This window comes from Ammospiza nelsoni, chromosome 6 (assembly GCF_027579445.1).
Source record: "Ammospiza nelsoni isolate bAmmNel1 chromosome 6, bAmmNel1.pri, whole genome shotgun sequence".
In the NCBI taxonomy this organism is placed as follows: Eukaryota; Metazoa; Chordata; class Aves; order Passeriformes; family Passerellidae; genus Ammospiza; species Ammospiza nelsoni.
Genome location: NC_080638.1, coordinates 39602606 through 39618682, shown reverse-complemented (window position 1 = coordinate 39618682; position 16077 = coordinate 39602606). Strand labels below are relative to the sequence as shown.

Here is a 16077-nt window from a genome sequence, read left to right as displayed (position 1 = left end):
ACTCAGGTCACTTATGCAACAGAGAACTGAACAAAAAGAACCCAATGTTTTCCATCAATTAAATAAAGAGAATGGCTCTTTACAAATACAAATAAGCACCGCTGCTTGCTGAAGGAGGAGCCAGGAAAAAGCCCAGGGAGACTGAGCACACCTGCAAACATCACAGCAACATCAGATGGCAATGAGTGGTATTCCTACTCCTGCTCATGCAATCCTGGTCTGTGCACATTCATGCTATTTTTCTCCATCAGCTGGTAAATTTGACTCTCTAACTTGAGAGAGGGTTGCTTTCTAGCCTAAGGAATCTCAGAAAGGATTAAATACCTTATGTTCACAACTCTTCATGCCACTGGGTGTCACAAGAGTCAGTTTTCTGGAGGAGGAAACAAACACAATTTCCTGTCAAAAAATGGAAGTCTTGGCTTGTGTATGCTAATCTGCACTGCATACTATGCTGCTAGAGGCTCAGAGAGAAAACTTCATTCCAGAGGCTTGTGGTCCAATGAACGTATCAGTAAGCCCCAATGACAGGTAGGAGACAGCCATGAAATGCATCTGCAGTGCCAGGAAGCTCAGCCACAGCTGGCAGGTTCTAAAAAGAACCAGGAGAAAAACACTATCCCCAAAAAGTGGAAGCACAAACTACTTGGAAGATGACTCAGTTCTGCCAAGCAGTTAGCTGGATTTTGATTTAGTGATATGCTGGCTCTATTTATTCAGCAGGTTTATATTGAAGTACCTAAGAGTTACCACATTTAACACTGCAGCACAGAATTTTCATGGAAGATGATGACGTGGGTAAGACCATTACTACAGAAAAGATGAGTGTGCTAAGAACATCTTAGTGAAGAGGAGCAAATACTGCAAATAACTGAGGGGTTTGTCAGTCACTTAAAAATGCAAGTTTATCTATATAGTTATACTACAAAGGACTGGTTAAAATGTTTCATGGGGTTTTCTAAAATATGAGAACCACAATAAACAAAGTCCAGACTATTTTAAACGGCTTTGCATAAGCATGTGATGATCCTTGTTTTAGTTTGGGCATGAGAGCTTTACTGTTCCAACAGATCCTGAACTACAGGATGTCTTGCATTGTTTCCAAGTAGTTTGGGTTACAGCAAAACAACAGAACAGAACAGAACAGAACAAAGTGTTACCAGCAAGAACTGGCTGGAACAAGCTGTGACAGTTAAAAAATTTTCCATCTGAAAAAGCAAAAATTCACTGATTATAAAATAAAAAGCAATGTCCCTACCATTACTATCCTGGTAGCTTTTTTTTTCCTAGAAGAAAACATGAATACTGCTATGGACGTGCTTCACAAAACTTGATCTCATGACCCAGTAAGGCTACTGTTTTACAGAACTCAAAACAGCAGGCTTTGCTTCTGTTCCAGGGAGAAAAAAGGGAAAGTTATGTACTTCTTTTTCTTCAGATGCTAGAAAATGACAGCTATAGTTCTTTGATCTTACTTCCAACAATGTGTGCTGAACTAAAATACTTCTTATTTGGTAAACCTGGACATTGATTTAATGCAAAACAGGACAGAGAAGGTAAAAAAGAATGCTGCATATAATTCCATGTATTAAAATTGCTGTGATCTGTCTGTATGTACTGGCCCTATCTGAACTCCCCATCTACCCTTGCCCTCAGACTGTCATCAGCTTTACAGTGAAAAGGGACAGCCAAACATTGTGCATTACACAGTAGCGCGTGTTGCTCTTAAGATGCACCTGAAATCCTACAGAAGCTCACTACTGCCTGCCTTGCCAGGATTGTTGTGTGTAAAGAGAGGCTCTCGTGAGTGGAGATTGGCCACAGTGACCACGAGGCGATCGAGTCTAAAATCTGTGCTGACAGGAGGAAAAGTGCCAGCAAAACTTCAGCTCTAGGCATGAGGAGAGCAGACTTCAGGCTGCTCAGGAAGCTAATTAGTAAAATGGGAAAATGCCTTTGAGCACCTAAAGAATGTGGTCATCAATCCCAGCCAGCACAGCTCTGTGAAGGGAAAGTCCTGCTTATCAAACCTGATTTCCTTTCATGACAAGCTAACCCACCCAGCCGATCAGGGGAAGCCAGCTGATCTAATCCTTCTGGATTTCAGTAAAGCTTTCCATACTGTCTCTCACAGGACCCTTCTGGACAAAATGTCCAGCACACAGCTGGATAAACACATCATGGGATGGGTGAGCAACTGGCTCCCCACTGAGCTACTTCTGTTTATAACACATACCATTACTGTCTTGGGGGCTCCATTTGCATGGAGGGAGGTTACTCATCAGAAATCCAGATGATTTTCAGAGTTAATAAACACTGATTTACCTAAGCTGACTGCATGTACTTGGCACTTGCATCCTTACACTACACCAGAGATAAAGAGCACTGGTAATGTCATGTGGACAGTTACAAGGCAGTGCAGAGCCAGTACAGGCAGCACCAGTGTGGGTCTGGTATGCAAATAAAACTCAATCCTATTCCTGTTTAACTACTTGTGCATTCACACTGTAACTGCATCTGCCAGTCTTCAGCACCGGCACAACAAACCACAAGCACATGGAGCAATCTCAAGTCTGGTCTCACTCTTTATAAGCTCTACACAAAGGAAGCACCAGGGTTGTACCACACGTATTCCAGCTTATTTTGAAGTGCCAAGTTTGGAACAGCAGGTGATGCTAGCTACAGCTCAGCACCAGCCACAGCTGTACAGCCTGGCTGCAGGTGATACTTGCTCCAGGGTGTGAAGAATGTAATTATGTGTTATGTGTAATACATGGGGCTTTCCCATTCAGTCAGGTAACCCACCTGCATTGCTGCCTTATCTTCAGAAGCAAAAAGCTTTGACTATAAAAGAAAAATCCCCATTATTAATATGAAAAAAGAACCACGAATTTTCTCTACAAGGGAAAATAGTAGCAAAAATGCCATAAAAAAGGCAACATTCACCATTGCCTTTATAAAAAAATAGGCAATGTTCACAGTTAATATATTGTAGACAGCTTATTTCATCATCTCTGAATACAAGATGGGATGCTCTGCATTGCAAAACAGGCAAGGTATGAACAAACACCCACTGCTCTCAGAACCACCACCTGAGTTATACAATCCCATACAAGCTCCAAAATTTAGAATTAAAGGACTTGCTGGGAATTTTGGTACCGAATACTATGGAAATGTGCTCTAGTCATATGGGTCCCTGATTGCCATCTTCCCTTTAATTTTTGTTCAAGAAGTCATTAGTGATGTTTTCCATACATTATTAAAGCTGATCAAGAACAAACCATCAATGGATGATATTTTGTGGCAGACTAAATAATGACCCAAGCCTACTCAAATTCCAGGTTGTTATACAACTGAAGTATTAGGAAGAAAGGCCCTAGGGGTTTTCAGAAACTGAGCTATCACTGGCAGCTGAAATAACACAGACCTTCCTAAATGTGCCATTAGCTGCACAAATGTGCTGATTGCTGCACAAACCCACATAGAATTCTCAGATAACCAACCCAAAACTAAAAGCAGAGGTGCTTATCTTATCTACACTGCACTATCTGACATGAGGGAAGCTGAAATGTGGAGGCACGAACAGAACTTGAGAAGCTTTGTGAGCTCCACAATTCACTACACATCTGATTCTCCTAAACTCAGTTATCACATAGGGTTAGCATTATCCTTTACTGAAGCCACCAAACACTGAACTGCAGCTTCTTTACTACAATGAACTTGAAAAATACATATTCAAGGGGCTTTAATTGTAAAGCATGAAGAAAAAAATGAACCAATCTCAGTTTCTGACAACTTATGAGGCCTTTCCCAAATGCCTTGAAAAAAATCAAAGAGAATTTTGGAATAATTAAAGCCAGCATGAGAAGTGCACAGCAGAGAATGAAGGTAAGGAGTTATGCTGCATTAACATAGCATTCTTTCAAGAAGACTTGTGTGCAACAACTAAAACTGCCTGGTAATCTCCCCTTTCTCCTCAGTGCCTCCTCTCTCACAACTTCATCATCTCCCTGTTCACTGCTGAGGCTGAAACCTCTTCAACTGAAGTAAAACAAAAAGGTTTTTTTTTTTACCTTCAAGTTTTTGCAGTCTCAACTCCAAACCCAAAACCTCTGAAGGAATTGCTCCCCAGATACCTTCCTGTTCAAGGACTTGGTCTATTGGCCCTGCCTAGCCCCAACACTGCTCAGAGCCTCAAAACCTGGTACGTGACTAAGCCAAAATCCCAAAGTACACTACACACAGAGTATTTTCCCTAAATAAATGTCAGCTTCAGAGCTGTTTAATTACAGAAGACATCTTTCAAATCCACTACATGCATCACAAATAAATCAGTCCAAAGGACTGGACTCAGACTCACAGCTCAAGCTTCTTCCTTCTGCTTTTGCCCTATATCCTCATATAAACCTGAGCAAATAAGGTCTTCCTAACTTCCCCACAATTAAACCAGTAATGTTGTAAGGCTTTCAACATCAGGCCATGGAGAGAATGAACATGAATATAGGAATTACCTCAAGACACACACACCACAAAAACTGATATTAACTTTACGCAAAGAGCCAAATAGCTCAGATGGAAAATACAGCTCAGAGCATAAAATTTCTCTTAAAATACAATTAAAAGGCAGGCAATTACCACAGAAACACTAGAAGTCATCAAGCATTTTGATGACAATTTCATAGAATTGGAAGTTTAAAAAATAACATTGAAAGGAGACACCAAGAATTTCAAAAACCTCTGTTTTATTTGTACAGAGTAAAATACATCATACCGTGAACACTGTTTCCCACCCATAATCTAAAACCATTATTAAGTGTTTTCTTTTCACCAAACATCCTGGCCAGAAGCACAGACAATGGAAATGGGAATGCTAATTAGTCTCTCTCTGCCAGAGCTACAAGGTGCACATCAATCTCTGCTTCTGTAAGGATCCTGAAAGAACAAAAAGAAATCTTAAATAGCTTAAATGATTCTTCCCCTTAAGCTCCAATATTACAACCTAATATCCATACAAATAAGTTTTACAGCAATGCATCTTTCTGCCCTTTAAAGCCTTGCTGCCAGTGCCACAGGCTGACATCCCAATTCTCTTGAAAAATAAAGGAAAAATCAAAGGCACTAGAGAGCAAGGAAATAACAAATGATAGAAAAATAACAGGTAATTCTTCATGAGTAATGCATTTGTAAGTTGAGACCTAGTGAGAAGGCAGCTTGATCCCTTGAGTGGCAGGAGAAAAGGGCTCATGCAGCTCCTGTGTGTTTTCTCACAAACACTGTGCTGCTCTGTTGTCCTCAGCACACCACCAGATACAAAACCACCCACCTTAAAACCATGTCCACCTTAAAAACATTAGGAAGGAAGCACTTAAAGGACTGAATCTGTAGGACCCAAAGGTTTGAAGACTCTCTTCAGTCCCCACTTCCCAAGTAGTTAGACTAAAGTAACAGCAGACTTTGCTCCCAATTTTACTTTGTTCCTCTCTTCTTTTTAAATAAAAAACTCAAAAACCCCCTCAATTAAAGACTAAAGCAGAAATAACTGAATCCCTCTGCAGCAAGCCAGACTTACCTAAATTTTAGGTAAGCCATACCTGGAGAGTTCTTTTTGCATTATAAAAACTCCCCCAAGTTTTTCTCCCACATTTCATGCACACTCCTGCAGCTATACAGTGTGCTGTGAGCAGGCTGCCAAGTACACTGTATCCCAGGTGAAACATTCCTGCCCTTCAGGAAAGACTCCCAGGCACTGCCTCGATACACTGGCCAGGTGATCCTGGTGCACACAGTGTGCTGCAGGCAATGGAGGAGGGAAGAAATTGCAGGTGCCTTGATTCATGCTAGATGGGACTGCAGAGTACTCACAAAGTAGATAGCTCAGCCATTTCCAAATCATTTGTGATTTTTTAAATCCGTGATCTTTTAATCTTACCCAATTTAAATACAGTTTTTCAAACTGTACAAGTCCATAATCTATTAACTACATATTTTAGATGTTAAGAAATGCTAATAAATAAAAGATAAGCACAAATAATTTAAAGACTCATTTTAGAAAAAGAATGAAGAATTTAAGGGTCTTGTAAATATTCCATAATATAAACCAGACTTTACTGCATTAGTTAGTATGGCTATGATTTGGAAGTGGACTCCAGATACCATTACTATGAAAAATTTTTATGCATCTAAGCATGAAAACATGTCTAGACCAGATGTAACTACATTTCAATCATCACAGAAAGCCATACCCTTTTAAGACAGGAAAGAGATCGCTTTTCTCTGCTAAATCCCTTAACTGTGTCACACATTCTAAAACTGCATTATTCTTTGTACACAATGTTTTCTACCCCTACACATTTTGAAGAGTTACAAGTAAAAAGCCCTTCAAAACTTCAATTTCTTAAATTTATCTCTTTTTCTTAATTTACAATTACACAAGAAGGTAAAACTAATTGCACATAATCAGAGAAACACACCAAGTTTTGTCAACACTGATTGCTTACCTGAACTTAGGATTTTCCACTGTGACTACACCAACTTCTATTTCTGAAGGTTTGAAATCAATGGATAGTACAGTAGACAGGCATGTTATTGCTGTCTGAAAGATGAAAAAAACCCCTGTCATTAGAAAGAAAGCACAAATTCTTCTCTTTTTTTTTTTCTCTTAATAGACACAGCATTAACAATTATCCTTCCTTCTGGTTTAAAGTTACTTCCTCTCACTTCAAAATCTCAGCTTAGAAATTCCAAATAGTTTCCCCTTGCTACAGAATACAGCCCCTCTCCAGTCCTCTCCCTAAAAGCCCAAACTACAAAAAGCAAAGGGACATATTTTCATAGCAGAAAAAGACACAACAAAACCAAAGCCTTTTATCATGCAAAGATACTGTCTGAAATACCTTCTAATATGAAGATTATTTTAAATGTCACTAAAAGTTAATCATACTGGTATCCCTAAAATCAAGCACTGTAGTTACCAAACACCAGCTACAGTGGGAGTGCTACAATTACAGAATCTGCTTCAGCTAACATAAAGCAAAACAACAGATTAGATGACCATTCAAATACTTGCAGAACAGCTTCAAATGATTTTCTGGTTGGAATAGCTAGCTGTGTTTGCTCTGGCAGCAATACAGAACTGTAGGGAAAGAGGAAATGCCTAACAACATTTCTCTGCATTGCAAGCCTACATGCAGCCATATTCATTAAAAATACTTTAAACAAATTTTAATTTCCTTCTGCTGACCTACCTCTACTGTTTGTTCATATGTCCAATCAAATTTCTTCTTTACTTTCTTTTCAAGGAAACTGGTTGACTCTGTCTGTTTAACTCCTGCAGCTGTGGCCTTGAATCCACAATAGTAACCTGCTGGGTCACACTTGTATACCTGAGGGCCATGCTCCTCATCAATACCAATCAAAATCATACCTGGAAGAGAAAATTTGTTAATTGATTTATTTTCCCCATTTTAGCAATTTAATTCAACTGAAGAACAGAATGGATAGTCCTCTCTGTGACAAAACATGCATGCACAGCAGTACATCTTTGGGAATCAGTCCCATACCTGGAGCTGTGATTTCCTTTTTATCTCTAATTTGCCATTTCTTGCCAGCATCTCCTTACCAGGTGTACAGCCCAGTTCAGCAGAAACTATATTTCTGTCATTCCCAAAGAAGGCATTCTCATTGAACATACAAACATTTTTGCCATGCTCAGTGTGTAGAGAACCACAAAGTCAGGAAATACAAAAGTTTTATCCTGATAGAAAGTTTCCCAAACCACAGCTCACATCCTGTGTTATATGACACAAATGTGTAAACAATATTTCAATTACCATGTGCTTTTACTAGAAAGCAACTTTACAAACATACTGAAATGAATGGAAATATTAAAAAGAAATTTAGATTTCTTGTTTGTAACCCTGAAAAACAGTGCATTACATACCTTTTCATCTTTAAATTAAAAAAAATAATCTATAATGAAAAGTGTTAATATCAGGACATAACTGAGTCCTTGAATATCATCTGACTAAGTATTGTGAAGCTGGACAGTTTTCAAGTAACACAAACTGACCACATCACTGCAATTCATGTGTTCGCCCTTACTTCTTGATTTACAGCTGCATTGTCTCAATATGCATATTAAAAAGAAGTCAAAACCAATACTTGCAATAAAAACCCAAAACAGAACAAGGTCATGGTTTTCAATTATTTTCACTTCACAATTGTGTAACTTTTAACTAGTAGTTAGAGATGATAAACTTCTGAGCAGCTATTACTAAAACAGAAAAAAAAGTCCCCTCATATTTTCAAAAAGACTAAGTGAAGTAAAGAAAAATGCATTTTTATTAATGTATTTTTAAAAAAGGAATTTCCAGCAGTATCAAGGCATGGGAAATGCCAACAGAAGAAAGAAACAATCTTTCCTGAAAATTACAAGCACACAAGCATAGGAGAATTGCCCCATCATGGTGCAACTCTGGTGAAACTGTGGTGCAACTCTGAATGTTGCTTCTTTAGTGAGAAGTCTTAGTGGCTAGTATGATTACAAGAAGTGATTCATCAATTCTGAAACTATTCTCCTTAAAAATAAAAAAACAACAAAACCCAACCAATGAAAAAGAAACTCAGACAGAATGTTTAATGAAAAAGTAACTGAGGAAACCTGTTAAGTGTTTTACCTCAGTTCCTGAACAGCCTAACAGTTTGTTTATAATTTGCTTATGGCCAAACACAAAAGAAAACACAAGTCAGAACCAAGCCCAGAACACAGAGATGACCAGGAACATCTACAAAAAATGACTCAACACACAACTTCTTTTTAAGCTGCATTTGCTGTTATAAAACAAGACGTAGAAATATTTGCAAGGGAAATATTTTAGACACTTTTTCCTCTACATTATATACACAATAGCTAAGTTAGGAGAAAAAATTTTGTAAATCTGTCCTATACATACTACTTAGATTAAAAAATGCCACAAAACCTGCACAAAGATAACTGCACTCTCCATCTCTCTTTTACAGTGCTGTTTACCCAGACACAGTGCACTGGGTTTGCATGGCAAGGTTTTTGGTAGTGAGAGGGCTGCAGGGCTGGCTGCTGTGAGAAGCTGCCAGAAGCTTCCCCTGTGTCCAAAGCAGCCCAAGCCAGCTGGCTCCAAGACCAGCCTGCTGCTGGCTGAGGCCAAGTCCATCCACAGTGGTGGTAGTGCCTCTGGGATAACATATTCAAGAAAGAAAAAAAAAAAAAAGGAAATTGCAGACAGAGAAGAGAGGAGTGAGAATATGTGAGAGGAACAACTTTGCAGGCACTGAGGCAAATGATGGAGGGAAGGAGCTGCCAGAACTGAGACTCCCCTGCGGCCTGTGGTGTGAGGCAGCTGTGGCCCTGCAGCCCATGGACACCCATGGTGGAGCCTGTCCTGGGATAGGCTTCTGGCAGGACCAGCGGTGCTGTGGAGAAAGGAGCCCACACCGGAGCAGCCAGTTCCTGCAGGACTGCACCCCACATAACGTGGGCTCCTTGCTGGAGCAGTTTGTGAAGAACTGCAGCCTGTGAGAAGGACTCACTTTGGAGAAGTTCCTGGAGCACTGTCTCCTGTGGGAGACACACTGGAGCACGGGAGGAGTGTGAGGAGTCCTCCCTCTGAGGAAGATGTAGCACCAGAAAAACAACGTACCATGTACTGACCACAGACCCCCTTCCTATCTCCCTGTGCCACTGTGGGAGAGGTAGAGAACCAGGACTAAAGTTAAATCTGTGAAGGAGGTAGGGGGCAAGTGTTTTGAAGATTTGGTTTTGCTTGTTAATAATTCAGGTAATCTCCCCAAGGTGGATCTGTTTTGCCATGGTGGTAATTGGTGAGTGATGCCTCCCTGCCCTTACCTTGACCCAAAGGCTTTCCATGGTATTTTTTCTCTTCTATGTCTAGCTGAGGAAAGGAGCGATGGAGAGACTTTTGCAGACACTTGGCATCCATCCAGGGTCAAGCCACCACAAACAGACACAGTTACAAAGAGCACCTCATGCTCACAGATACCACTGCACAGTGCAAACACATCAGGACCCCCAAAATCTAAGGTGAAATAGTACTAGAGAGGCTACATTATTTCAAATGCTGAGTCAGTGGTAAAATCAGGGCTCCAGTTCGAGACCTACAACACTGCTCTCTCATTCAGCTGCTCATCCCCCTTACACCCTCAGTTACCCATTCTGAAAATGGGTGAGAATTTCTTCCATACCAATTTGCAAACTTAGAGAAGAAACAGCAAAGATCATTCTCATAAACTGTACTTACAGCAACCAAGGGGCCTCATTTCAGCATTCTGTGTATAGACCTGAGAAATATCTGCAATCCTTTTACACAGCATATCCACAGGGATGTCATATCCATACTTGTACTTCCAGTTAGCAGCCTCATAGCGGGCTCTCTGCACCTGGGATCTGCTGTCAGCTAGACAAAGAGAACTAATATTAATTCCACTGAATATGTGCCATCTTTATTTCTAGCACTGCTTAAGGATATAAATTCCAGGTCCAACTTTACATTGTCTTTAAATATATCCATGAGAACTAGGCAAGTTCTCCAAAACCAGATTGGTGAATGAAATACCTGTCATTCCTGTCATCACACAACCGATATTTTCAGTAATCTTGAATAAATGAGTCACTGTGTTGGAATCCAGTAACTTGTCCTAAAGAGGAAACAGAAATAATGCAATAGCAAACACTGTCCTCGAAGTAAAAAGAAAATAAACAAAAAAACCCCAAACTCTGAATCCTCTTTTTTTTTACAGAAGAGCCCAAAAGGACCCATAACAGCCACGAATTGTCTTTCAGGCTTCCCAGTTTTTACTGCTGTAGGAATGCAAATGAAGAAACTGGAGAACAGGGAAGAATAAAACCACAGATCTGCAGAAGGAGAACAACAAGAACATGATCAACATCACAGTCCTTTTCCCTCTGAAGAAACTCTGAGAACCTACACACAAAAGCTTGCTCTCTTATTGCATGCTGCCCTTCAAACATAAAAGAATTTCCCCCCTTTTTCAACAGTACATCACCACTGAGCTGAAACACTCTCAAAAACCTATGAAAAGCATGCTCTGTGTGCTATTGGTTTTCTCAGCAGAAATTCAAGGAATCAGGGAGCTGCTTATGGACAACTCAGCCTTTACAAGCCAGAGCAATGAATGCATGCTCAATACAGCAGGGTCAATTTATATTTTAGATTTATCCCTTCAACAACTACAGAGAAAACCAATACAGCAGTACTTAGTGAGAAAATGTACAGTGGAGCACTACATGGAACAAGAACTTGTAATAAGCAGAATGATAATTATATATTCAGTTCAAATAGCAATTTATGTTAGTGCTAATAAGAATAATATCAATATTGCTGAGTCTCACTCCATCTTTTTTACTCCTCTCCTTCCAGCCCTCCCCTCAAAACCAGACTACTTACAGGTACTTTCTTCTGTGTTACAATTACTGCAGAGTCTTTCCCACGAACAGCTACAGATGTAAGTCCACCTTGGTTTATGGCCTTAAATGCATATTCTAGAAAAAGATACAAATGTTAATAAAAAACTTGTGTCAGAGACACTAGTACAAGTAACAATACCCCCCAACACAGGATCCCACTAATTTCTGGCCTTTTAATACTTTAATACTTGTGCAACACTTTGTGTCCTTAAACTCTTTAGTACAATGTGCATTGACTCTCTTCACAAAATCACCGTCACTGCTTCCTTCAAATGCTTCTTCTAACTTGACTTTTTGTTCAGTTCAAGCTTAACAGCAACAGAATAAGTTTTAGAACAAAAAGGTTGTTCTGAACTAGACGAAAATTGTCCAACTTTAATCTACAGTAACCATAAATTCTTAGAGAAGAATTCTTGACATGAATTTTAGTATTTTAAAGGATGTAAAGCTTCTTTTCTAATTTTTTACTGATATAGATGAAAAGTGGTAAGATGACACAGGAGACAGGTTTTAACGATCATATTTTCTGACTTGACATTCAAACACTGCAATGCTTTTCTTCACTTTTTATAGTGAAAGCTACACAGATGCAAGTTAAAGTGTTGTTCATGTAAGTACAATGGATTAAAAATGGATTACACTAAGGTAACAGTCATGAAATTATCCATGGAATAAATTTCTCCTGATTGATGGTTTCAAAAGCCTTAGGCACAAGAACTTTAAGAACTGGCAATATTTGATAAACATTCAGAAACTCCTAATATCTGGCTGAGTGGCAAGTTTCACACAGCAGCTAAATGTAGGTGAGTTTTTGTGTTAGCCATGCACATGAACCCAGAATTCAGAACATGTCTACAAACAGCATAGTAAATTGCTAAAACTATCCTAAAATAACGGGAGCAAGAAACTTGGCTATTTTAAAAGCTTCAGATCTATAGAAGAGATTGCACAACAGAAGAGAGGAGTAATAATCTGAAGATGAAAAAAACCCTCAAACCTTGCACATTAATGCTCAATCTGCAGAGTCATTGTTGAGGAAGGGCTCACTGTGGTGTATTTATGGCACTGTATTTACTACTCTCAGACATCAGAGCATTTACTATTTACCTATTTACTGGTTACCCAAAGGTGCCATGAGGGATGTTCCCCCTTTCCCTCTGCACAGCTGTGCCCCCCTGGGATGATGAGTGCCAGCCTGCAGCAGAGCACAAGCCCCAGAAGGCAGGAGCCAGCACTGCCTGCAAAAGGGCAATGCCCAAAGCTGGAGCACAGGCTCTGCACCACTTGTCTGTCTGCACAACCCCCTGAAGGCAGGGTGGAAAGCAGATGGACAGAGGCAGCCTTTTCGCACTGATGCCAGTGACAGGACCAAATCAGAGGTGACTGGAACAAACTGAAACAGGAGGGTCCACCCAAACACCTAAAACATGTTTTACTGTGATGGTGACTGAGCTCTGGAACAGGTTGCCTGTAACGCCCACCTGAAACACTCCTGGGCACCCAGCTCTGGGTGGGCCTCCCTGGGCAGGGGCTTGGGGCCAGACAATCTCCAGAGGGCCCACCCAATCTCAGCCACTCTGTGCTTCTGTGACACTGAGGTGGCAGTAGGGATCCATGCCTATCACAAACTGGGTTTTGCTCACAACTCCCAACAACCAGGCCTGTGAAACTGCAGCCCCTGATTGCTCAGTTTTCAAGGAAACGAGCCAAAAGGTGAAGCGGCTCTTACAATGTAACAAATCCGAGTTGCTAGTGCTGTTTTAAGTCTGTTTACTGCAATGTAAGTATTTCAGCAGCACTGCAGACATTCTCTCTGAAAAGAGCAGTCCATTTCTGTTCCCTGAATACATGGCAACAGCCAGAAATTTTACTGTAGTAATTTTCTTCACCTCTCAAAACTCCACCGAGAAGAAACACCACCTTTGAAGACTGAAACTAACAGGGAGCAAGAGAACACTGATGTTTTGAGGGATTTTAACCACGTAATGTGAAATAACTGTTAAGTTTTCTAATATGAGATCAAAGTTTTCTGAGCTTTGGAAGCAGAAGACAGACCTAAAACAAAGTAAAAGCATTTCAGACCAATATCACTACACTGGAAATCTCTATTCCCATACTGCCAAATTCTAGAAAAAACTCAAGTTTTAAGGCAATCTTAGAGCAATACATGTCCATGCTAATCCTTGACAGCTCCTAGCTAACCTTAATCCAGCAAAGAGACAAAGACAAAACAAAATCACCTAGATGTGGACATTTGATTGCAAGCAAGCATGAGATTTCTGCCCATGCTGTGGCTAGATGCTGGCAAACAGGGACACCCATGGGGCACCATGCCCGAGTTACCAGCCTGGCTCTGAGTAAAGTGAGCTCATGCTTGCTTGAAGTTAACATATACATATTTTTCTTCCTATAGCACATAGGTACTTAAAATAGCTTTAAGACAGCTTCAGGCTGTGTGCAGAAGCTCTCAAATACACATGCAGATACTTGTTTCTAAGACACTGTTAAAAGGCATGGAGGTACCACACATTTCTCATACATCAGCCTACTGGCTAAGTACACCCCAGAGGCAGAAAACCAAGGCTCAGTTTCCTCTCTGCTACAGAATGCAGAAACCATTCCCGACAAGCAGCACTGTGACACAGTGGGAAGTGGTGAGGACTAACCAGCCTGTTTTAAGGGCAGCTGAAGGTGGGAGCCCAGGATTCCTCTGCCACAGCACCACTGAAAAACCCCGTGGGAGGAAGCACTGTCCCTACCACCCCTACATATAAGGGACAAATAAACATTACACATGCTCCAGATATACAACAGCACCCCCATGTAGGTATCTAGTACAGGCACCTTCCTCATTCTTCCTTGCAGAAGGGACTGCTCAAGACTGGGCCACCTGTCCATGAGGCCTAATCCATACAGGCTTCTTCCTGAGAAAAACTCAAGGGCAGTCACAAAAAAACTACATGGCTGCCACAGGCAATTAATGCAATCTGACCCCAGCAAGCTCCTTTCTGGAGAACAGAGGGATTTATGGACATAACAAGCAGTGGATGTGCAGTGAAGGCGCTGCAGCTGGGGAAGGCAGCATCAGGATGATGCTGCAGAACAGTTCATGCGTCCCTGTTGAGAGGCTCCTCCAGGGGCACTGCCCAGCTACTGTCCTGGCGCACTGTGAGCTGGCTGTATCCCGCACAAGGGCACCAGGATGTGCTTCTGTACAAATCTGGTGCAGTGCAAAAATAGGAATAACAGAACCAGTGGCTTACAGAAAAAACTGAAGCTTGGCTTCAGGTTATTCCGAGAAACCTGAAAACAAAGGATGCTTGCTGCTATCTCACAGGCCACAGAACAAGCGGCATTCAGGTGTAACAAGAAAGTGCACGAGTTACACCCAAGAACTGACACTGTCACTCCGGCATGCAGGGTTGAGCTGTTCAAATCCCATTTCCAACAGCTACCATAGCTCTCAGACCCCAAAACGCAGCGCTCCGAGGCTTGGCAAGATTCACTCAAAGAAACATTTAAGGGAGACCGAACAGCCTCTGGAGAGCGGCAGCCTTGGTGTCCAAGCATGGGAGATGGAACACCGGGGGCTCCGAGCAGGCCCTCCCGGCGGCAGGGGACACTCGAGAGAGCCACCCTGGCTCTGGGTTTCCTTATCTCAAGCGAGGATCCCCTCCCGGGTCCCCACGCCGGCACGACCGGGACCGCCGCCGCTCCACGCTCCCACCAGGCTTCCCCCACCCACGGCGGCACCAGGCCAGGCGGGAGCCGGCGCTCCCGAGCCGCGACAGGCGCCGCGTCCGCCCCTCCGCACAGGCCGCCGGCCGCGGCCCCGCTCGGCGGGGAGCGCGGGCAGGCCGGGCCCGTGACGGGGCAGTTCGGCGGCGGCGCCGCGGCCGGACACGCACCGACTTGGTAGAGGCGGCCCTCGGGCGAGAAGATGGTGATGTGCCGGTCGAAGCCGGCGCTGGAGCCGCGGGACATGGCGGGAGCGGCGCGGGCCGGGGGGAGCTGTCCGCGTGCAGGGCCCCGCCGCAGCCGCAGCCTCCGCCGGAGCGCTTCCGGGGCACGCGGACACCCCGCGCAGGCGCGCGCCGCTCCCGCACCGTCACGGTCCGGCACGGGCGCTGCGCATGCGCGAGCCCCGCGGCCGCCGCGCCGAGACGCGTCACGGAGGGCGCGAGCGGAAGGCGGGGCTGTGCCGCGGCGGCGGCTGGGGCTGTGACAGTGACGCTGACAGTGACAGTGAGGTGAGGCACGGCTCGGCACGGCTCGGCACGGCTCGGCACGGCTCGGCTCGTGGAACCCTGGAAGCCCGCCGGACGTGCCTGAGGGAATGCGCAGGAAACGGAATAAAAGTATCATCGCGGCATTCATCAACGCTGGATCAAAGTATCACCGGCCAGCCGCGAAAACAAAACCCCTTCTAAAATTCCGAACGAAGTATTTCCGCCTGTGCTCTTGAATGAGAATAATTTTAAAGCAAGTACCTCAAAAAACCATGTTTAAGGTATTCGTAGGTAATTGTTGCCGCCGCTGCAACAATTATAATGCGTTATAATGCGATGTTTAAAAGACTTTTCATCGGTGTCCAGTCC

At 42.7% G+C, this 16077-nt stretch overlaps 1 protein-coding gene across 1 annotated transcript; it reads right to left on the bottom strand.

The window, feature by feature from the left end:
• Positions 1-4725: 4725 nt before the first annotated feature.
• PSMA6 (proteasome 20S subunit alpha 6) lies at positions 4726-15587 on the bottom strand. Its single transcript, XM_059474250.1, has 7 exons — positions 15388-15587; positions 11460-11554; positions 10608-10689; positions 10293-10448; positions 7245-7423; positions 6498-6592; positions 4726-4932 (listed from the first exon to the last, which is right to left on the bottom strand). The coding sequence occupies exons 1-7, from the start codon at positions 15461-15463 to the stop codon at positions 4875-4877; spliced, it is 741 nt and encodes a 246-aa protein (XP_059330233.1). The 5' UTR covers positions 15464-15587; the 3' UTR covers positions 4726-4874.
• Between the last annotated feature and the right edge of the window lie 490 nt (positions 15588-16077).